Here is a 24,705-nt window from a genome sequence, read left to right on the forward strand (position 1 = left end):
GATGGTTACAATCTGAGCCCATACTTGACTGGCCATTGCCAGAAGCTGCCAGAGTCCACACAAGTCATGGTTAACAATGTGACCAAAACAACAGAGCCTCCACAGGGACTGAACGATACACTGGTCAATGGTAACAGATGCCACTGAGACTAAGGAGTTGTTATTCCAAAATTTGTTTTTGTTTTGTTTTGTTTTTGACACAGAATTTTTCTCATGTAGCTCTGGCTGTCCTGGAACTCACTCTGTAGACCAGGCTGGCCTTGGAACTTAAGAGATCCACCTGCCTCCCTGGGTGCTGGGATCAAAGGCAGGCACCACCACACTCAGCAGCTGCCACTCCAAACTGGATATCCTAGTTTGCAGCACTGTATGTAAAATACATGCATTTCCACCAAAACAGACCATATTTCTAGACCCAGGTCAGACAAACACTTACAGCCTATAGGCCACTCAGCATAGTACAACCCCATCCTGGAAAGAAAAAAGGGGGGAGGAGGCAGGGGAGTAGAAAAGACGTCTAAAAATAAAGCAAAACCCAAACCAATTACTTCTTAAGGAAATAAGTAGGCCAAGGAACTGTTTAGACGGCACCCACGTGTCTGGCAGCTGCACTCAAGCCTTCTGAAGAATTTTAGGTGTTTATTTACTTAGGTTTATCCTATTTTATAAGTATGAGTTTTTGCCTGCCGTGTGTGTGTGTCTCATGTGTCGGAGAGGCTGTCAGACCCCGAGAACTGATTTACTGATAGTTGTGAGCCACCATGTGGGTGCTGGGAATCCAGCCCAGGTTCTGGGCAAGAGCCAGCAAGTGCCTGTTTAGAGCACCAAGCTATCTCTCCAGCCCCCTTGGTGGAAGCAGATACTTACCCATGTAGCCCAAGCTAGCTACCCTGAGACTCACTAGGGAGCTCAGGCTGCCTGCAACTCTCAGTGGTTATACTCTGCCTCAGCCTCCCAGGCCTGGGGCCACAGGCACGAGCCACCACATACAGCTCTTAAGTGTGTTTTTAAAGATGTTTATTTATTTTATGTATGTGAGTACACTGTAGCTGTCTTCAGACACACCAGAAGAGGGCATCAGATCCCATTACAGATGGTTGTGAGCCACCATGTGGTTGCTGGGATTTGAACTCAGGACCTCTGGAAGAGCAGCCAGTGCTCTTAACCGCTGAGCCATCTCTCCAGCCCCTCTTAAATACTTTCAAAACACAGTAATTTTAAATAGAAAATGAGTACCTCTACGGTATACAACAGTTAATTCCGAATGAGTGGAAGCTCAATGGACACATTACAACTACAAACAGAAGAGAATGCAGACGTGTCGTCCATTAGTCTAAGTCAAGCAGCTTTCTTGTCTATAACCAAAGTACAAGCAAACAAACAAAATCAAACTGGACTTCACCAAAGTTTTAAAAATGCACGCTAGAAATGACATCGAGGGGAAAAAAATGCCGAGGAACGGAGACAAATGCTGCAAACCATTTATCTGATACATGCCCAGTGTCTAGAATGTATAAAGAACTCTCACAGCTCCATAAGTAAAGGAGCACAGGCCTGGGGTCTTGATGAGTATTCCAGGAAGGGAAACAAATAGCAATAAATAAGGACATGGTGTAAGACAATGCCTTGCATCATCAGGTATGAGGGAAATCCAAGGCTCTGACACCACTGCTCCTCTAGATGTAAGAAAGCAAGTGTTGCCAAGGATACATGGGGGAAAAGAAACAAAACAAAAACCAGACTCCCCTTCTCTACTGTGGATAATTATGACTTCCAAAGAATAGTTTGGCAGTTCCTCTGTGCCATGGTACACTTACTCCTAGATACATACATGTTAGATACATATAACACACCATGAAGGCATATGTGCAATTTGGACAAAGGATTCACAGTTCACAGAAGCATTATTCATAAAGTACCATATTTGAGAATGGACAGCCAGAAAAGCCACACGACACAATGCTGTTTGACAGTGACAGGAAATGATGTACACCAGGCAGGGGAGATAACCCCAACTGGAAGTCCTTGCCACACATGCACAAGGACCCAGGTTTGACCCTTGGAACCCAAATCCCAAGGCTGACATGGTGAGCACCCCTGCAGTCCCCATGCTGTGCACATTGACACAGCACCCCTGAACTTCCTGTGCTGTGCATGCCACACAGGAAGTCTCTGCAGCTTGCTGGCTGGCCACCCTGGGAAAATCAGTGAATTCTAGGCTATCAAGACTCAGTGTCAAAAAACAATGTGAATGGTGGCCTCCAAAGTAAAATATCTAGGGGCTGGGGATTTAGCTCAGTGGTAGAGCGCTTACCTAGGAAGCGCAAGGCCCTGGGTTCGGTCCCCAGCTCCGAAAAAAAAAAAAAAAAAAAAAAACCAAAAAAAAAAAGCAAAATATCTAATGTTGTTCTTTGGCTTCCACAAACACATGCACACATGTGCCCTCATACCTACACACAGGGGTACTTACACATATTACATACATTTGTGTTTTCGTACAAACCGCACACACCAAAGAAAAAGCGAAAAGTTTTGATCCATACCACAACATGAATGAACCTTCAGTACATTATGTTAAGGAAAAGAAGTTGTCACAAAAGACTGCGTATTTCATGGTTCCATTCCTGTGAACACTTAGACCTGGCAGGCTTGGGAGAAATACAAAGTGACTATTAGAGAGCACAGGCTTCAGATGACGACATCAGGAAGCAGGAGGAGCTGGTACAGCAGGTGCGCAAGCGCCTGGAGGAGGCGCTGATGGCGGACATGCTGGCGCATGTGGAGGAGCTGGCCCGTGATGGGGAGGCACCACTGGACAAGGCCTGTGCTGAGGAGGAGGAGGAAGAAGAGGAGGAAGAGGAAGAGGAACCGGAGCCGGAGCGTGTGTAGCATAGATGCCCTGCCCAAGTCTGGGCTGCAGACCACCTCCCATGGCCACCTCCAGACTTCTCAGCCTTGCCTGGACTAGGTGGGGACCAGGCCAGCAAGAGGCAGGCATCCATCTTCTTCCCAAGGCTGCCTCCTCCCAGGTCTCAGTGCAGGGAGCCCCTGTGGACCTTGAACTCGCTTGTCCCTGCACTGCCTGGCAGGGAGCTCACACTGACAGCTGAAGAGCAGTGCCCCAACTGAGAGGCAACTTTGACACCGTCACCTCCCTGCTTCCTTACCATAGGACAAGGCCCTGCTTGGCACCAAGGAGCTGTGGGCCTTGCTGGGCACTGGAGGAAGTTTCTGGAAACACACCTGGCTATGCCTACCTTGCATTGTCCCTAAGGCTGTTACGGGCCAGGGTCTGAACTGCTCCTGCCCATAGGGCTGCCCAGCCTCTCCACGCTGAGGGCCAGCAGCCAACCAGGAAGTCACTTTCCTTCAATAAACTGATGGTAGGAACTTCAAAAAAAAAAAAAAAAAAAAAGAGCATAGGCTTCCTTTTGGAGTGAGGGAAATGTTTCTAAATGTATACAGGTTGCCCCTAGACTGCAAGTAAGTTTAACAGCCAAGATGCCTTTTAGAAGTCTTGGAAACTGCACTGCAAGGTTAGTGTGATGGGTTTTCTTTTTTGGGTGCAGAGAGAGACAGAGACAGAAAGAGAAGACAGAGACAGACAGAACAGGAATGAATATCAGAGATGGTATTTCTTGAAGAAAATAGCTAGCCAGCTAGCTACAGATCTTCGCAACATAGCCACGCAGTCCCCCATTAAAGAACTAAATGTGCTCATTAGAAAACTTACAGAACGAAGATAAGGCTGGGAGATTAGCACAAGGGACTACATTGCTACCCCACTGTGAACACTTAATTATTACAGGCTTCAGCATTCTGTTACATAAACCCACCAGAGTTTCTTCTAATTTTTGAGAAACTGGGTAGTGAATAGAGTTAGGTACCCACAAATTAATGTGTTGAACCCACGAATGATAAAAAGGAACAGGAAAATACCGAGTCACGTATGTGTTCAGGGGACACTTTTCACTACTGGAGAGTGGCTGAATTGATATGTTGGGAGAACCTCGGAGCCTTCCCACATAAACACCCCTTGTGGTACTCAACTGTTAAAGGTTTTCTTTTTTCACAAGACATTCATTTTTTCATGCATAATGGTTCCATGTCATGAGTAATGGTGTCTCTGTCACTGTCTGTTCATCTATTAAATAGTAAAATACTATGTTTACTTCTCCCCCTCACAACTAGGGAACCGCTGGTATGCCTTCTGGACTTTTTACATCAATAGGGCCGTGTAACACGAAGTCACCTGCCATACTGGGAAGAGGTTTCACAAGTTTAATAGCTTCCTATATTCTAGCCAGTCAACTTTTTAGTGTAAATTTTCCTCCTGGGTGTAAGTATATCATTCCTGTATCATTGTATATCATTTTGATATAAGTTAACTGATGGTTAAGTTCCAAGTCCCCTACTGAGAAGCCTAGCACCACCCACCCTGACCATGTATCCATGGGGGATGGAGGGACAGTGGTAATTGAGAAACCAGAGATTTATCTCCTGCTGGCCTTCCATGACTTCAAAAGTAATCATAGCTTTAAAAACTCTATTCATGCAAATGTAATAATAAAAAGAGCACAAGACGTTCTTCTCAAAAACCTGTGACATTACACAGCTGAGATCAGGACTCCTCTCAGTGACCAGTACATCACAAGGTAATGGTCACAAAGGTAAAATGAGCTCTTCTTCTTCTCAGTTCACGGTGTGACACACAATAGCTTCTAAAGTCCCTAAAGCTTTGGAAGGCGACCAACAGTTTATATGTTTCCTTTTCATTACTATTTCTGTTACTACCAAAAAGTTTAAAAGTTAATAAAATTAGAGAGTGCCTTAGAAAATAGACACTTTGAGGATGAAGTAAGAAATGATCTCATGTTGCAACCAAAGGTAAGTTTACGGTTTCCTCTAACTTCTTGGCAGTCCCATCCTTGTATGAGTCAAAAAGAACTCTAACAAGCCTAAGAGAGACAGCATGCATACTCCGAAGGCAGAAAACCAGGAAATTTGTCTAAAGCACTGGGCTCTTCCCGACTCTCTCCCTCCAGAAGACAAATGTCTTCAAGGTCTCATCCATTTCTTCCCTTAAATTCCCCTAACATCAGGGTAAATGCTTAAATGTTTGCTTAAGATATACATAGTTCAAAGATCATTCTCTTATAAAATCAATTCTAAATGTTAAACTTCCCCGAGACACAAATCTAAACATTTCCATTAAAAAAATTAATAGAAAAAAAAAGTCATCCATTACACGTGTACTAAGCTTAGGGCGTTAATTTGCATTTTATAATTGCTACTTACTTGTAAGAAAGTCACTAAAATTCATGGTTATTTGAGACATCAAAGTTGGGATTATATTAAACCATGGGGTTAAATCAACTAAAATAAGCAAGGAAAACACTGTCAGACAATGCTACAACTGCACCTGCATACTGTCTCCTGGACGCTCAGTGGCACTGTCCCTGTCACCTAACACTTCTATTTGTCACCACTCTGCATTTGTTCCAACTCTCCATGAGGATTCTCACTGCCATTAGAGGATTCCTACGGGTAAAATGCTGCCTGCCTCTCTGGGGACAAGTAGGAACGTCAGTGTTTACTAATAGTGTTTCCATGCTGTGTGCCACTCTCACTGTGTCTGACACGCACAAATCTTTAACAACCATAAGCTGGTAGTGTAGCACAGTAGTGAGTACTGGCCTGGCCTGCATGTAGCCCTGGCTGTGATCCCCAGCAGCACACACAAGTAAATCTTATACATAAAATCACTTACATTCAAATAGCTGACTAGAAGGGGTGGGCCACCTCCCTACCGGTTGGGTCAGGGAGGTCCCTGAGGCCCCCAAAGCAATGCAGGCATTGCCACTGCTATTAGTTCCTCACTGGACAGTAAAGCCCTAGTGCTGAGGAGACCACATGCTGTGTCACAGGACACACAGAAACTGGAGCTGTGTCAAAAGATGCCAGACTGCTGGTGTACAGCCCTCAACAGTCTTAAGCGGCTATGGACTCTGGGTACTACACTACTGACTAGCTAGACTCTAGGGGAAAGTCTGTGGCAACCAATCAGTTTCTGAGTGGATCTGAGGCCAGCTCCTCAGGAGGGAGAACATACCTGGCACTGCGAACACAGTCGAAAAGCCCCCGGTTAGAAGATGTCATAGGCCCGAACGGGCAATCTGCTGGTACTGTTTGCTAACGGAACACTGAGTTGTCTGTCAAACTGCCTTCTAAATAACTCTGCTTAAACCCACAGATCAGTGCTGGTTTCAGTTTTCCCCAGAGAGGCTCATCTCTGCAGCTGATTATTACAGAGACTCATAGCTCAAAGTACTGACAGAAACTGCAGAAAAAGGAACCCTAAATGGGACATCTACAACCCCTCCCTCCAGGGTTTGGGAACACCAAGGAAGAGAAGATGGAAACACCTAAGGGCCAGAGGAAGGAGTGCAGGGTGCTAGGAGGCTCTCTTCCCAGAATAGCACGGTCACCGCACTACTCAACACTCAAACCTGAGCGATTGGGGGCACTCAACGTTTTGCGGCAGAGAGGGCAGGGGACCATGACCACACCTCTCTGAGGATATAAATGCAATTAGTGGTTCCTGGGGCTGGGGGAGACATTTTCTTTAGTGGTTTAGTCACTGGTTAGACGCCCATGTTCCTGTAAATAACTCTCACCCATACTCTTACAAGCAATACTTATTAAACTCAGGAGGTCACAAGAAAGAAAGGAGAAGGGAAGAGGAAAGGAGGGAGTGGAGGGACAGACAGACATGACAATGGAAGAGGAACTCCTTGGGAAGAGAAAAAGTGAGCAGCAGGAGTTGGGGGAGAGAACAAGGAAGGTTCTATAACCTAAATACCCTATGGATATATCAATATAATCAAAATACATTAAAATGTATGAAAATGTCCTAGTAAAATCCATTACTAGGAATAATCAATATATGTTGATAAAAAATAAAAATATCTCATTTGCTTCCTAGTATTAAAGTTAAAATTATCAGTTCATAATAGTCTCACACACTTCTCCTTTGTAGCACAAGGACCAACACTCAGTGCTGGACCTGACTGAAGCTCAAAATGCTAACATTTCATACAATGCTTCTTCTGAGTTCCAGCAGTTCCAGTGTTTTAGCCTCTAAGTAAAAATGTATCCTTAATTCTCCTGTATTCTGCAGAACAAATGGAAGATTGCCTTTTAAGTTTCCTTGAAGGAAAAGGTTATCAGGTTGGTATTACAGATATGATATTCATAACCACAGTGGAGCCAGGTAAACTCCACTGTGTGGGGTTTAAGTGTTCACACGTGCATCGTGTTAGAGGCAGGCACAGCACTGGCACTGCCGAGCTGACAGGGTGGGCAGGCTAACCAACACTCCAGATCAAAGTGACTCAGCCAACTTTGCGTGAGACATGAGGAGTTCTGTAGATAAAATACTGCATTCTCCTTTGCAGGAACAAACATTTGAAAAGGAGTCTATGGTGTCCAGCCAGGTGCCAAAAATCCCGGGGAAAGAGCAGTGTTCTCAACAAATGGTATTGGACCAAGTGATGTGCATGCTCCAAAGAGCGAGTCTGGCCCTTACCTCACACTGCCCATAAAAATTAACTACAAGCCAATCATGAAACTAATGCAAGAGCTAGGTAAGACTGTAAGGTTCTTAAAGGAAACACAAGAATAAAGCCTCCTCATCTCAGACTCAGCAAAGATCGCTAAATACAACACAGAGCACAAACAACTAAAGAGGATCTGCCCTGTGTGGTAGCAGACCTGAAATCACAGCACCTGGGAGGAGGCAAGAAGACCATGAGGTCTGAGCTAGCCTTGGCTACATGGCAAACCTGAAATCACAGCACCTGGGAGGAGGCAAGAAGACCATGAGGTCTGAGCTAGCCTTGGCTACATGGCAAACCTGAAATCACAGCACCTGGGAGGAGGCAAGAAGACCATGAGGTCTGAGCTAGCCTTGGCTACATGGCAAACCTGAAATCACAGCACCTGGGAGGAGGCAAGAAGACCATAAGGTCTGAGCTAGCCTTGGCTACATGGCAAACCTGAAATCACAGCACCTGGGAGAAGGCAAGAAGACCATGAGGTCTGAGCCACGAGGGAAGATCAAAGTTAAAGGCTGCTGTGTATATGCACATGTCCATGTGTATGTCTTAAGTGTGCTACTGGGGACCAAATCCAGAATCTTCGCAAACTACAGCAAGTGATCCAACAGAATAGCCCCACTGCAACTTGTATGATTAAAACTCAAGAAAATCAAAGTGAGAGAAATGTTTCCAAGGTAGATAACTGATGAAGAACTCTCTGAGTTCTGAGTCAGTTTTTAAAACAGCTAAGTAGCCCAGTCTCAAAACAGGCAAAGGTGTGAGCTTCTCCAAAGACACACAATTCTAATATGTACACAGAACCACCCTCGAGGCAGGGAATACAAATCAACACCACAAGATTCAAGCTGAGAACGGTGCTGCACACCTGGAATCCCGAGCATCCAGAGGCTGAAGCAGGAGGACTAACAGCTAACACAGGCAGACTGCCAAGAGAGGACGCTGCAGCCCAGCGGCCACGGAAGAAAATGGCCTCCCAGATCCTCGGATGAAAGCTGCCCTGTGACTTGAGTACTACCCAGGTGACTTAAAGACAAGCATTCAAATGGGAATCCGCCAAGTACAGCCCACAGAGGAAAGAAAGCAGCCCGCTTGTCCAGCAATTGAGGAGCTGACAGCATTTGGGGAGCAGGTCAAGGACAGCTATCGAGAGAGCCCAGGCCCTTGGGCATGCTAAGCAGGAACTCTTCTACTGAGCTCCAATGGCTCAGAAGAATCTTCATTCTTAAACAGATCCAACACTGAAGACCAAGAAGGTGGTCACTGGCTTGTTCCCTGGGGAGAGACTACAAGGGACTCTCACAGCGGCTCTCACACAGGGAAGGGGAGCAGGCTTTGACCCTAGGACAGATGTGGAGTCAGAAGAAACTGAACAGGAGAGATAGCCTGGAGACAAACGACAGTAAGCAAAATAGCAAGCGCCACCCCTTCAGGCTTTAGACTCCATACCCGTCACTGGAGCTCTCCTAGTCATTTAAAAACATAAACTCTGAGTTTGCCCTATTCTGACATAATTATTAAAAAATTACACATAAATACAGGTTTTATTCATCACAGCTTTGAAAAAAGTCACAGTGCATTTTCTGTTTATCAGTTTTTACTGAAAACAAACAGATGCTGGGGTGTGCACATACAGAAAGTACTCCAGCTTCCACAGACACTGGCTCCTCCTTCACTGTTCCTGTAGCTCAGAAACAGCAAGACTGCACAACAGGAAGTCTAGAAAATGGCCCTCAGAAGCCCCAGAGAGAGAGCAGATGGCTCCTACCCCAGTGTTCCCCTTGGCCAGGTACCCTGACAAACTCAATAATGTGAGGCCAAAACCATTCAGCAGAGGACACAATTAAACAACTGTACTGTGAACAGCCACTGGGGCTGCTCCTTCATGAGGAGCTGACCTCAGAGCATCGCAGCCCCATGAGGCCTTCTCTCTGGCTCACATGGTCAGAGTCAACTCCAGTATCTCCTAGGTGGAGTAGAAGACAGAGAACGAGTGCATTCACAAAACACTGTGGTGGAAATGGAGCCCGTCTCAAAACAGAGAGACTTCACAGCCTCTCTCCCATGGCATTGCTCTAGAGCGGCTTCTGCCTGAATAATCCCATCAAGTGCTGGGGAATTATATTTACAGAAGCATCGCCCGACTATTAAATGACCTCTGTGTTGGGACAAAGTCCGCCTTTATGCACAAGCCTATAAGCTTTGCGTCTTTTATCTAAAGCAGTAAGTAATTGGTTTGTTCACTTAACCAAGCCAGGAGACGCCAAGCACCTGACGGCAGCTCTGCTTCCTGCTAGCCTTCCATCCACTAACGTCCAGGGAGTGCTTCTAAGGAGGCCTGTGACTTACTTCAGGACACTCTGGCTGCTCTCACTGGACATGCTTTACTATGTGCAAAGCACTCCAACGATGGACTTAGCTAATGAGAACAGGAACTAAACGACTACGGTAAAGCAAAGGACTGTAGAATCATCAGTTTGTTTGGAACCTGTCACTCATCATTAATCTAATACATATGTCTTTAGCAACTGTACCAAAGTGGTGGTTCATCGGAATAAAAAATGATTAAGTATTAGGATACTATCTCGGTGGTACAGCACCTGCCACACAGAGGAATGCTTGACTCCAAATGCCAGAATCCATGTAAAGCCAGGTGCAGTGCCCATAACTGAATCCCAGTGCTTCGGCAACAGGAGGGGAGGTGGATGCAGGAGGATCCCTGGACACTGATGTCCACAGCAGCAAACAACAAGCAACTCTGTCCCCAACTAGGTGGAAGGCAAGGACGCACACCAAGGGTTGTCTCTGACCTCCGCAACGGGTCAGACATCCTGTCCACCCATATTCCCACAAACACATCATCGTGTGCACACACCCACAAACATACAAAGAAAAGAACCACCAAGTTTATCAGATACACATTCAGTACTACAACTTTTAACCACACTTAAACATCCTTAATAATGTAAGCTAAGGAGTAGTTCAGTTTCCACAATCATTTCCTCAAGCATGACAACTGTCGAAGCTATGAGCCTGTTCTAGCTTGCTTTCCTGCTGCTGTGATGGAGCATCCTGGCCAAAAGCACCTGGAGAGGGAGAGCACCGATGGACTCAGGTTACAACCCAGCATCAAGGGAAACCATGTGGGAACTCAGGCAGGAACCTAAAGGCAGGAACCAAAGCAGAGACCACAGGAAAACGCTGCTCGCTGACTTGCTTCCTCCGGACTCCTTCCTCATCGCTCTTCCTTACACAGCCCAGGACCACCTGCTCAAGATGGAGGGTGGAGGTGCCAACAGGGTTTAGACCCTCCTGCATCAATTAGCAATTAGAAAATGCCTCCAGGAGGCAATTCTGCAACTGAATTCTCTTTAAAGTCATGTCAAACTGACTACTGAAGCTAACTATGATGATCCCTAAATAAAACTGAGCCTGAATGCTGGCGTTAAAAGCACAAGCCCTTCTCACTGTTCCATACTGACAGTGTCCATGGGACACAGAATACACCCACCAGGGCAGAAGCATTTCTAAACAGAGCTGGTCCTGAGCACCCAAGTACAGAAGGCTTGTCTCAAAGACCAATTGTAGATATGGTTTAAAGCATGGTTTGAACTCACATAATATTAATGAAAACTGTTACGAGACTTGTACCTGCAAGACTGAAAGGAAGCATTATTTCAAAATGAAAACTGAACTCCCAGTGTTCAGTTGTGGGAAAAGACTTCTTGAGAGAGGACATGGAAAACCAGAAGTAAGTGCTGGATCTGAAGCAAGGAACCCAGCACTTCTCCTCTGCACAGGGAGCTACCGTGTACCTGATGGATGTGGAATCTGCCAGAGCCAGCGACTGCTGTCTGCCTCCCACTCCTCCCCTATTGTATGGGAGCCTACCCAGCTCCTCAGTTTCTATCTCACCATTTTATGCCAAGTACAGCTTTTCAGTCCACAGGTCTCTCTCTGTCAGGAGAGGCAGCCGTTCTTCTCAAGAAATGCAGTCTGATTCCCCTGTCGCCTCTTTCTTTAAAATCTAAGGTGACTTGGGTCTTATTTTGACCAATAGCAGGACTAGCTTATGACCCCAAAACCCCTTAAGGCCTCTCTGTTCTTGTCCCCTTCTACACTGTGCCTTTGTGTTTGCAGAATTCAGGCTGTGCCCAGCAAAGACGCCACTTGGGGAAAGCATCACAACTGCTGCCTGCCCCAGCAGCTCCGAGTGACAAGCAGGCAGTGAACTGAAGGCACCTTAAACCACGCATTCAAACTGTCAAATAACTAAGACACTTAAAAAAAAAAAAAAAAAGCCAGCAATTCTTGCTCAAACGTGAGGGTCATCAACGAGCAACTGACTGTCGTGAAAGCCACTGTGTTTGGAAAGTGTTTATACTAAGTGGGAATCTGAGACAGTGGTAAATCGTGCTGCATTTTAATGGGCAGCCCCTAACTCAAATATAATCAATAGCTCAATATGTGCTTTTTAAAAATGCTAACCCGAGGACAAGAGAGGCCAGATTCAGACAGTTGACATGGATGAATCTCTGTGTCCCTAAGCAATACTGAATGATAAGCTCTTCAAGATGTAGCTATTGCAGGAAAAATACCGAAGTCACTGTAAATATCGCTATAAACAAGAAACAAGACAAATGACACCGTCCATGTTACAGAATGAAAACAAGTGATCCTGGGACCTAAATGTGTGCCCCCCCCACCCCAATAAATGTTAAAACCTAAAGCAAAGGTAGAGCCCTTCAGAGGTAGTTAAGTCACAGGGGCTGTGGCCTCACAGGCTGAATTAATGCCCTTAAAGAGAGGACCCAGAAGTGCTGTCTCATGTGAGGCCTGTCTGAATGCTCCACCTAAAGAATTATTGGTTCAAATACAACACTGAATCTGTTGGCGCCTCGATCCTTCTGGACTGAAGAGCAATAAACCCTTCTTACTTTTTATAAACAACCCAGTGTGGTGTATTTCATCATAGCTGCCTGAGTGCTGGTTAGCCACCTTGAATTATGGGAAACATTTTAGGCAGAAAAAAAAAAAAAAAAAGCCCAGGCTATCTCAAATTATGATCCTCCAGTCTTCTCCAACAAAGTAAAGAGATTACAGGCGCTGGCTACCCCACCAGGCTCCACTCAGTTCTTAAGATGCTCCTGAAATTACACTTAGTAGAAAGTAGGATCAGGAGAATACTACCTTAGGGCTGGGTTTTAAAGGTTACAGGGTCAGAGGACAGGACTTAGCTCTGCAGGAGAGCACTTGCTCAATGTGTTCAAGGCCCTGGCTTCCACTGCCTGGACTACAAACAAAAGGAAAAAAAAAAACAAAAACAAAAACGATTACGTAGCTGCTGAGACATTCTGCAAGGCGTTATAAATAACACTGTACCTAAACTACGTATTTTTTTATACCCATACATATCCACAATGAAGTTTAATTTATAAATTAGGTACTATTGGAGACCAACAACTAATATAATAGATCGTGACAACATGTTATTTCTAGGAACTAGAGAGATGACTCAGTGCATAAAGTACTTGATGAGCACGCATGAAAATCTGAATGTAGAGCCTGACCACTCCCTCAAAAAGCCAGGCAATCCCAGCACTGGAGGGCAGACCCAGGAAGATCTTTGGGCCAGCTGGTCTACCAATGCATGGTAAGACACCTGAGCCTGTAAAGCTACTTATATACAAGCTTGCTAGCCAAGTTTGATCCTGCAACCCATGCAAATGTCAAAGGAGACAGCCAACGTTCTCCTCTGACCTACACACACACACACACACACACACACACACACACACACACACACACACGGCGGCATACGCACACAAGCATACACACATGGTAATAATGAAAACTTTTAAGTAAAAATGATTAGAGAAAGACACATGTACGGTGGGGAAAAAAAAAAAAACCACTAAAATTTAGATAACCTTGGTCTAGACCTAGAGCCTAGCAGGTAACCGAGGACAGAGCACCTGATAGTGGTAATGAACTAAGTACCAGCACCTTAAAGCCACCATGCACTGAGCACTATCTACATGCTTCCATACAGTCCTCAGACCCTGTGAGGATACGGAGCACACGTCCTAGAAGTTAGGGTTGGTTACTACTGCTGTGGTGATGAGACACCACGTCAAAGCAACTTGGGGAAGAAAGGTTTTATTTCCACTTACACTTCCAGGTAACCGTCCATCACTGAGGAGGTCAGGGCAGGAGCTCATGCAGGGCAGGAATCTGGAAGCAGTGGCTGATACAGAGGCCATGGAGGAGTGCTACTTACTGGCTTGACCCCCATGGCTTGCTCAGTCTCCTTTTTTTTTGTTTTTAAATCGCACCCAAGATCACCAGCCCAGGGACAGCACCACCCACCAGGGGTTGGGCCCTCCCACATCATTCACTGAGAAAATGTTCTACAGCGGTGGTTCTCAAATCTTCCTAATATTGCGACCCTCTAATATAGTTCCACACGTTGTGGTGACCCTCCCCCAAATAAAATTATTTTGTTACTACTTCATAACTGTAATTTTCTACTGTTATGAATCCTAATATCTAATGAACAGTATATCTGATATGTGACCCCCCCCAAAGGGGTCTCAACCCACGAGTTGAGGACCACTGCTCTACTGGACAGACTATAAGCCCAATTCTATGGAGGCATTTCCTCAATTGGGGTTCCCTCCTCTCAAATGACTCTAGCCTGTATCACGCTGACATAAAATTAGCCAGCATGAGGCACTTTCTCCTGCGTTAGGGAGCTGTGTGTTGAGGCTTGAGTGACTTTCCTAGAGTCACAGATGGTTAGTGATAAAACTAGAACCAAAACCCTTTCAAACCCCAGAGCTCGCCCTTCAACCCTCCCTCTGCTCCCACTCCAGAGCCTCGAGTCTCAGCTCCTGATTAAGAAGGAATTGCAGCTCTAATGAAACAACTCAACCTGTAAAGGTACTTGTTGCACAAACCTGGGGACCCAAGTTTGAGCCCCAGGAATCCACATAAGGATGGGAGGGGAAAACTGTACAAATTTGCCTGCGACCTGCACACTGCCCACATGCACTGCAATCCTCCCACACACACACATTTTTAAAAACAAACAACCTTATAAGGCACTACCAACAATGGACCAGGAACTGGATGCCTTGCAGTCTAACACCAGACACACAGAAGGGGTCTGGCCATCCATAGACCTAACCAAATATATCTGAGGATGTACTTCCAAGCTACGAATTCTGTTTCTCCTGGCGTCTTAAATGTTACTTCTGTTATGTATCTAATTCAATTACAGTAAGACACAAAAGCCTAAAGCTATCTTGGCCCCTTATCAATGTCGCCCTCTGAACAAGGGTATCTCCTTCCAGCCTTACTCATTTAGCTTTTGATCAACTACAGAAGTGTCTATATTATCCTGGGCTGGGCATTAAACTCCCCTTTTACCTCACAGGCATGCCTGGCCTCTGTGTTAGACTAATATCCACAAATTAGAAATACTGTTGGTTAAGTAGAAACTGAATGAGACACATGAGCACCTGTTCCCAAACCACATGCAGAGTACGCAAAAGATGCTTTTATTTGATTCCACTTTGGGGGACAGGGTCTCCCCATATTAGCGGTGGCTGGACTTCTACTCACTACATCAACCACACTGGCCTCAAACTTGGTAATCCTCCTGAGTGCTGGGATCAGGCATGCATCACTCACTATGCACAACCCTTTTCTGGCTTTAAAGTCACACTAACAATACAAAACAATGGATTTTTGATAAACTTCCCAAAATTAGTATTGTTTTGGATTATCGTAGATTTTTAATTCTTTCAACTTCCTTATGCATAATAAAGGACCCTGAAACGTCATAGGGCTGGTCACTAGGCCTACACCACAGTCACTGAGGTGAGACAGGTCCTCGAAGACAGGAGCTGAAGCCAGCAAAGCATTAAAAGCCAGTGAGCCTTAGATCATCCGAGGAGACGCCATCAGGAAAGCTTTTCAGGTCAGGATTCAAATGAAGATGTTTACAGAAGTGTTCCTGACACGACAGTGCAGGAAGGAAACAACACCTGGGAGGCCTGAGGTGCGCTGGCAAAGGCCAGCAATCCGATGATCAGGGGTTCAAGCCCAGCTTTTGCTACAAGAGTCTCAACACACAAACCAACATCCAGTAGGAATGAACTCTGGAGCAGGGATAACAAAATGTTAACACCAAGATTTAAAAAGAAAACGGACCAGAAAGTAACAGTAAGAATTCTGGGAACTTTGACAACAAGGGCATGAAGAAGAAATATTATTTCAAAAGCCACTTCTACACAGAATGAAGAAGAACGGCAGAAGGAAAATAACCTCCTCCAGATATAAAAGTTACTTTGAGAGACAGAGGGTGACTGGCTACAAATGCCAAGATAAAGCCAGGGACACCGTCTGTGGTGTGACAGTCACTACAAGTGGAGAGCCAGGGTCCAAGTATTGAACCAAAACCTCCTTAGACAAACTATCCAGTCTTTAGAGCAGCCTATGGACTTGGAAAAATCACTGTACTGAATGCATCTACTTACAGAAACAGAAAATGTTAATCATTTCTACCATGATTAATACTTGAAAACCACTTGTGTTTAGAATCATCATGGCAAACTTATGCCCAGCAGATGTGGAAGGTGTCGTGACGATATTACATACATACCACAAAATATCAGTCTGTAATAAGAGGCCAGGATCTCGCCCTACCAAGAGACTAATAGGAAAGGGACCGTGAAATGGATGACCAGATATAAAGCCAACAGCCTTGTGGTTAGATGCGTAAAAACAGCATTACTGAGCCATCAGAGTTAGGAGAGGCTAATGGGTTCTTAATGTTTCATCTTTAAATAAATATTTTTAAATGATACTTTCTTTTTTTTTTGGTTCTTTTTTTTTTTTTTTTTTTCGGAGCTGGGGACCGAACCCAGGGCCTTGAGCTTCCTAGGTAAGCGCTCTACCACTGAGCTAAATCCCCAGCCCCTTAAATGATACTTTCTTGACAAAGTATGAAATGTTTCTTTTGGACACCCATAATATAAGAATAATCCAATTTTTCACTATGCATGGAAGTGAGTCCAATAGTAAAAGAAACAAAACTTTTTGGGGGAGCATGGAATGCTCTTTAAAATGCACCTGAGTGTTTTATCTGTGGTTACTGCATTTGGCAGGCTAAGGAAGAAGGATAGAAAGTTCCAAAACCAGGCAACGCCTCAGAGTGAGACCCTGCCTCAAAACAGCAGCAATGAAAAACAAAACAAACAAACAAAAACCCAATGAATAGAACGAGGAGGGGAGAGCGTTGAAGTTACAGTCAACCAAACTGTATCAGGGCTTTCTCTGTATTTTTGCAAAATGAGACCAGCTGTCAGGCATAAGCGGGATAACTTCCTTAAAAGAATCCTTTATGAAGTCATGAGGTTAAACCATCAGAACAGGGGTGCTGTTTGCTTCACTATTGTAGGTAAGCCACAAAAGGACTAAAAAGAGGTAAACCCAAGAGGCCAGAAGCAGCACTTGGGTGGCCACAAATTAGTTCCCATTCCATCTTTGAGACTACGAATTAAAGTTTGCACTGCACACAGTCAGGGAAATTAAGAAACAACTAACCAAGCCAACAGTTGAAAGAAATTGCCTTGCTGTGCCTGTCTTTAAGAAACCCAAAGTACTTTTCAAGGCAAAGTTCTCAGTCACGGCATTAAATTTCAGAGCAGATGACCAACATTTAAATGGCCAGCTTGGGCATTTCTGTGCCAAGCCCTTCGGAGGCTGGGGATCACTTCCACTCCAAGAAGGAAAGCAACTCACTCACGTGAGGAACGGAATCCTCAAACAGCTCGGAGCCCCGGTGACGCACTCCCAGCTTGGAAAATGGCCCAGGTCCACCTCGCTAACAGCAGCTAGGTGGGGAGATGCTCGCGTGCACTATTGTTTCCAGATGTTTATTTTTAACTTCTGTTTGATGCCGGTTCCCCGAAGCTGGGCCCGGTGGAGAGGGAAGCCTCTGGCAACGCCACTAGTGGCTCTGGGAGCAATCGAGTTTCAATAATAAAAACACCCCTTTATCCTTTTATCGCAGCGTCCGTGTGCCCGCGCCTTTCTCCCGCACACCTCGGCCGTCACCGGCACGCAGCGCGGGTGCCAGGTCCCCATGACAACCCCAGCCCCGGGAGCCCCCGGCCTCCCGGCCCCCGCCCCGCGGCCCGCCGCGCCGGCCGGACTAGTGGCCGCCACACCTGCCCCGCTCCGCTCCGGTCCGGGTCCGGCCGGTCCACGGCCCGATGCGAGCCTCCAAGCTGGTGGCGCGGCCGGTGACGCTGCGACCCAAGACCCTCCAGGCAGGGCCTCCACGGGCCACCGCGACGCCCAACGCGGGCCAGGGCCGCGGCCCGGCGCTCACCTTGAACGGGTTGTTGAGATCCGGATCCGCAAAGGGGTTGCTGTCAAAATCCGACATTGCCCCGGCACTGCGCGTCACCCACCCGAGCCCGGCGCCGAGACACAGACGAGGCGAGGCCGCCGCCCCCCTGCGCGCTCACGTCGCCGCCGCCGCCGCACAGATCCGGGTGCAGCTCGCGGGCCACCGAGCCGGCCGTGCCACTGAGCATGCCCGGTGCGGCGGAGGCCCGCGGCGCCCAGCCATCCGGCCATCCCTTCCCGCCTGGATCTGCGCTCCGGGCTCTGCCTCCGACCGAAGGGCGAGCGCAGGCGGAGGGCAGGTTACAAGCCCCGGGCTGTGGACCCACCTAGCGCGGCTAGGGGAAGGGGTGGTGGCCTGTGTAGGGGAGGCCCGTGCGCCCAGGTCCCACGTGGCTGGTGGGGGAGACGACACTTGGAGAGGGAGTAGCTGAGGTGGGGAAACATCCGCCGCAGGTGCCAAAGACTCCAGACCCGGAGCGGGAAGGAACACTAAAGCAATTTCAAACACCCTTGCCACACACACCCCCACCTGGGAAACCCAGCCGATCTCGCCGATCCCAGGTTACTCCTAAGTCACGGAAAGCGGCTTCGCGCTGAGGATCCGGAGTTGCTCCAAGAAAAGGCAACGTTCAGTGCCTTTCTCCTCCTATTCTCCCAACCCACGCATAAAAGATGGGGGGCGTGGGGCGGCGTAGGGGGCAGAGTGTATCGACTGAGGCCCCCAAGTTAATGATAGTGGAAGAGAAATTGTTGACTTTTATTTTCAAGCATTTGGATGCGGAATACACACCTCCTGAGAGCTGCCTTTTTTTTTAATTCCCAGTGCCGGGAATGACTATCGAAAACTGTACAGTAAATGACATATCAGTCATTGCGCCACCCGGAACTTGTTGAGAGGATATGGCTTTCCCAACTCTATCCTTCCACTTTTAACAAAAGGATGAAACGTATGAAAAGCCAGAATTATTCTTCTTTGGCAAGGCTCTAAGGACTGGAAAAACCCAGATTTAATTATCCGTAACGTTTTGAGGGCCTTGCACTAGGCAAAGTCACCTAAGAAAGAATAACTTTCCCCAGTGTGAAAGCGCGCACACCCACCCACGCACAACTTATTGTAGTCTGGTAGGATCCAGGTTGGGATGACAAAGCAGCCGCTTCTAGGCAGCCAACTAACAGCACCAACCAAAAAGGAAGTAGGAATCCAACAGTGATCACCACGAGGGGTAAGACGCTAAGGTTTGGGGAAAAGGCAATCTGCTCTGCTCACAGACCCTCAGCCGTTCCCCAGACCTGGGTCAGGGTTCAGCACCTGTTGAAATCCAAGCTCAACTTCAATGGTTACTCTACGTTCCTGTGTTAACCTCTCTGAGTGTTAGAGGCTGAAGAATAAATATGAAATACTGTGTAACACGTGCCCTGCATGTCTTCAGATCCAAGCGAATACTGGTTGAATGTGTGCAAACGGCGAGGGTCCCCGCACCTTACTCTGTGATTTGTCTCCTGACCCTGACTTTACACCTGCTGATTCCCATTGTATGAGCACTTGCTCCTTCTATGTGTCCCCCAAATGACTCAAGTATTCAGTAACTATTATACTTATCTTCTGTATTCCAAGCCATAAGGGTCAGCTGAGCATGCACTGCAGGGTGGAAATTTCCAGCTGTGCTCTCTTTAGCTGAGGATGCACTCTGTACAAAAGCCTAAGATTTCACTGTTCCAGCCCCGTGAAGTCCCTGGGCAGACACCCAGGTACGTGCATCTTCTATTCCCAAGAGTTTGCTTTAGGGTTCTCAAATAGGGGCCCTGCAATTTTTAAATGTCTTTATATAAATATGTTATCGTATATAAATTCCTAAAAATGGGTTCCAAACTTAAATAGGGGCTGTTATGATTTTGTTTCCTAGTACTGGGATTAAAATACCCAGGCAAAAAGCAATCCCAAGAGAAAGCAGGTCCATTCAGCTTGCGTTTCAAGTTGTCTGTTACTTCAGTTTGTCAAGACAGGAACATGGAGAAGCTAATAACTCAAGCGTAAGGAATGATGGTGCCCGCTAGGGGCTGGGTCTTCATATATCAATTAACATAACCAAGCCAATCCTGTACAGCATGCCCAGAGGCCAAGCTAATCTAGGCAGTCCCCCTTGATGCCCCCCCCTTCAAGATGGTTCTATGTGTGTCAGACTGACAGCCAAAATTATCACATGGATTGGGCTGATTTTGTTTCTCATGGTTGTTGGTTTGGTTTGGTTTGGTTTTACTCTTTAAAGAAAAAAAAAAGTATGTCTTCTCTTACCAACTTTGTAAAGTATCCTCAACATTATTCTGTCTACTCTAATACCTGTCACTCAGTCCTACAAACACACTTATGTCATGCTGTCCTGACCCTGGGGAAACAGGGTAGGATCCATGTTTGTCTCCAGTCTATTTTCCTCACTGGTACAAGTGCAGAGTTTCTAAGTAAGCTGGGTAATTGTCAAGGAGACAGCCTAGGGTTTCTTCACCGTGACCCGGAAATATTGTCACTTTTTATTTGAATGGTGATGACAGAGGAGGGAAGGGGCTTGGAAGCATGGCCCAGTGGAAATCCCTCCAAATTAACTATGTTTCTCGGGCATTATTTTTAAAACTTCAAGACTCTTCCCCCACCTAGGTGATTCTGGTAAGCTGAACACACTTCAACGCGCTTCGAGAGCACAGAGGTTAGGATATTCAAACAGCGTGATCTGTGAAGGGCCTCGTCCATTCATTAGTTGTTCTGAAACTAGACGTACAGGACAAAGACCCTTCCCCTTCCTCACGGCCATGGAAGAAAACGAATCAGGCCAGGTCCAGTCGTTTAAGGGGTGTAATTTAGTTTGGTCATTTTGATGAGGAGGAAGTTAGTTGGGAAATGGGAAACAGACGTCTTTTACTAGGAATTGCCTCCTAAATTGGGCAGGCTTTAAAAAAAAAAAAAAAAAAGGCTCAAAACTGGTTGCGGGTCTCAGCTATTTGTGACCTGGGTCATAGGAGTTCACTCAGTTCCCATCTGAGTTTCCAAGGCTAATTCAACACCAGTTAATAATTCTTTCTTTCTTTTGGGGAGCCGGTGGCTTGGGCTCCTGCGCCCTCTGCTTCCACCTCTGGAGGGCTAGGGCCACTGGCTCCGCCTCCGGAGGGCTAGGCCCACTGGCTCCGCCTCCGGAGGGCTAGGCCACTGGCTCCGCCTCCGGAGGGCTAGGCCCACATTGGCTTGCATCCTGTCACCCAGTTTAACAAGTATTTCCTGAACCCTACTGAGAGGCAAGCAGTGTTCTAGATGCTGTGGATAACACAGTTTACCAGATAAAAGAGGCTCAACAGATAAAGGCACTTGCCACACAAGCCCGGCAACCTGGGCCCAATCCCCAGAATCCACATAAAGGGGATAGAAGAGAACCAACTTCACAAGGTTATTCTCTGACCTCCTGGCATTAGAAAGAGAAATCGGGAAAATAAAATAAAGTAACAAAATGAAATTACTTTGAGTACACACACGTGTACACACACAATAAATTAAGGAGATGTGATTTTTTTTTTAAGTTTGGACATTCCTGGACAAATGAACCAGGATTCATTTCTGGACAATGAAGAGGGATTCGTTTTTCTTCCTCGTCCCCACTTGCTCTTTTCCTTCTTGAGCTGAAAGATCTGCCGTTTAAAATTTCCTCAGAGTGTCAGTCTCCACTCCTGCTTTTCTTTCCACGCTTCAAGAGTACGCAAACACCACCGCCCATTGTACTACTGGAGCATGCGCACACGTGGAAGTCAGAGGACAGTTCAGGACTTGCTCCTCGTTTCCCATCATATGGGTTCCACGGATTAAACTCAGCTTATCAGGCAAATTTACCTGCTGAGTTGTCTCACCGGCCGCTCTTGTTCCCAACTTTTACTGCGTGTGGAGAACTGGTGTGGCATTGTTTTGAAAAGCATATATAAACCATCTCTGTTTGGTTTTGGAATGAATGTTTTTTTTTGTTTGGTTTTTTATGCGTATGAGTAGTTGCATGCGAGTATGTATGTGTGTGTCATACTAGGTATTAGTGCTTGGTGCCCATGGAGGCCAGAAAAGAGTGTTGGATCCCTAGAACTGGAGTTAGAGATGTTTGTAAGCTGTCATGTAGGTGCTGGGACCTCTACACGAGCAGCAGATACTCTTAACAATTGTGTGCATCTTTCCAGTTCTTTTATTTGCTTTTTGGGATAAGGTCTCACTGTGTAGACCAGGCTGGCTTTAAATGCAAAGATCTGTCTACCTTCTGAGTGCTGGGATTAAAGGTGTGGGTACAAAACTGGAACTTTAAAGAAAACAAACAAACAAAAAACAAAACATAACAAACAGATCTGCTTTTCCCTTTTCACACAGAAAAGCCAATCAATAGTCAGTGATAATAAAATGTATCGTATCTTAGGTCTGGCTCCTTCTCCCTACTTTGTTCCAGGAAGCGTCTTCATTTAACTCTTCATTCCATAAAATACTGTCTGGATATTTATTTCCCTGCCCATGGTGATATTTTCATTTTGCACACCCACCACCCTACCGCAGCCCCTTGAAAGCAAGAACTGTATGTTTTCCTCATTGTGTCTTCTCCGCCATCTGGGACAGTGCTACCAGGAATGGGCAGAAAGAAGGGAAGGGAGACAGGAAAGAGGGAAAGAGAGAAGGAGGGAGGGAAGGAGGGAGGGAGGGAGGGAGGGAGGGAGGGACGGAGGGAGCCATGGTTTCATCTGGGCCTCCTCGTCTTTGCTGACATTATGGAAAGGCCTTCTGAGTAGCTATTCCACTGCAAATGTTCTGAATTTGAATTGCTCCTTTGACTAAAGACTTTCTCAATCTTGGTGACCAAAAGCAAAGTGACCAATTCACTACCATTAAAGTCCTTAGGGGTTGGGGATTTAGCTCAGTGGTAGAGTGCTTGCCTAGGAAGCACAAGGCCCTGGGTTCGGTCCCCAGCTCTGAAAAAAGAACCAAAAAAAAAAAAAAAAAGTCCTTCCTAATGTGGCCTCAACCTATGTTTCCAGCCCTACTCTTGTTATATTTATGCATCTTCTTCCTCTTATGGTTTCCTCCTCCTCTTCCTCTTCCTCTCCCTACTGTTCTTCCTCCTCTCCCTCCTCCTCTCCCTCCTCCTCTCCCTCCTCCTCTTTTTTTTCCTTCAGACTCAAGTCTTGAAACTTGAGTTATGGTTGGTTTGTTTGTTTGTTTGTTTGTTTGTTTTCCCCCCAAACTCAAACTGGTCTTGAAGTAGTCCAGCCCATACAAGCAGTTGAATGGGCTGTAACCAGCACATTTCTAAAAGCAAACAGAAAACATCTAAGCATATGGTTTACAATAAGCATAACATTCACAAAACTTGTTCCGGCTGCTTGTTGGTGGACGTCGCCCTTCAAGTTTGTTCCCCCCTCGGGCACTGCTCTGAACTGAAAGTCTCTCCGTGGTAATGGATGCTATAGCTCATTATTGCTGCTGGGTTTGTTTTTAATTCCTAATACTCATTACAGTATCTGGAAGGACAATCATTTTTGCTTATCAAATGAATCAGACTGAATGAGAGGCATTTTGGAATTAAAGGACACAGGGATCCCCCAACAGCACACAGCAAGGCAAGCCTCCCTTCCCACAGCATAGCAACACAAGCCTTGGATGGCAAGGACACACTGTTCCCTCTCGACTGGCACGTGAATCACTGTAGAAAAATCTCTGGGTTCAGTTTTTGCCAAAATTAAGAAGAGTCAATGGCACACTGTTGGACTTGTGGACTACATGGAGCTCTGCTCTTTACAAATTACACAACTCCAGGCATTCTCTCACAGCAATGGGAAGCAAGCTAAAATGGCTACCTTCCAGCTCGCGTGTTCTCCCTCAACCTGGTCATCCTCCCTCCTCTACAGAGTGCACTGCCTACTGTTACCACCTAGTATCGCTCAGACAAGAAGCATCCTCCAAAGGCCTAGGGACAGAAGACTTGGTCCTTATAAGTAACACTCGCCCATGGGGCTTTGGGGAAGCAGGTGGACCACGAGGGACCTTGTCTTCAGCGTTATTTTGTCGGTGGACTCAGATTTTGAAAGAACTATTGGGAGCCGATAAAACTGTGGAAGATGTGGCCCCAAGGGAGAAGTGGATCGCTGAAGGCAGCTCCCTTCTCGTCTGGCACTCTTGCTGCTGCTTTGCACCCGGAAGTACCTGGCTTCACTCCAGAGCATCCTCTATGCCCTGATGGTCCGCCTCACTGAGACCCACAGCTATGGAACCAGCTGGCCACGGATTAAGGTCAAAATCAGTTTTCCTCCTTTTAATTTTTTCAGGTATGTGTAGCCACAATCACTAACTACCTATCTCTCTCACTTAGATCAATTCAGTAGCCTTTTAGTTAGTGTCTAGATCCTCCCTTGACCACCCAACAACTTTTTGTCAAGACAGTGACAAATGGTTTCCTGTAAAATCTAAATTTTGCTGTGTCACTCAGCCACTGCGATGCCCTCTGAATCACAGGAAAAGTTGGCTGATTGGACTAGAGAGATAGCTCCGTAGTTAGAATTATTTTTGTAGAAGAGTGAAAACCAGAATTTGAGTCCCCAGATGGCACAAAGAAAGTTCAGCTAGTTCAACAGTCCCACCTTGGAATGAGGAGACAGGGGTCCTCAG

General features: G+C 46.2%; 1 protein-coding gene across 4 annotated transcripts in view; it reads right to left on the reverse strand.

Annotated features, from left to right (window-relative positions):
- Scamp1 (secretory carrier membrane protein 1) overlaps positions 1–18,220 on the reverse strand; it is an 83,984-nt gene extending 65,764 nt beyond the window's left edge. For 3 of the 4 annotated variants that reach the window (XM_087619585.1, XM_087619581.1, XM_087619582.1), the window contains exon 1: positions 18,019–18,220. In XM_087619585.1, the coding sequence (XP_087475711.1) occupies positions 18,019–18,075 (57 nt within the window). In that variant the 5' untranslated portion in view covers positions 18,076–18,220. 4 annotated transcript variants of the gene reach the window in all.
- Positions 18,221–24,705: the final 6,485 nt, after the last annotated feature.

The sequence above is a fragment of the Rattus norvegicus genome, chromosome 2 (assembly GCF_021556685.1).
Source record: "Rattus norvegicus strain SHRSP/BbbUtx chromosome 2, alternate assembly SHRSP_T2T, whole genome shotgun sequence".
NCBI classification, from domain to species: domain Eukaryota; kingdom Metazoa; phylum Chordata; class Mammalia; order Rodentia; family Muridae; genus Rattus; species Rattus norvegicus.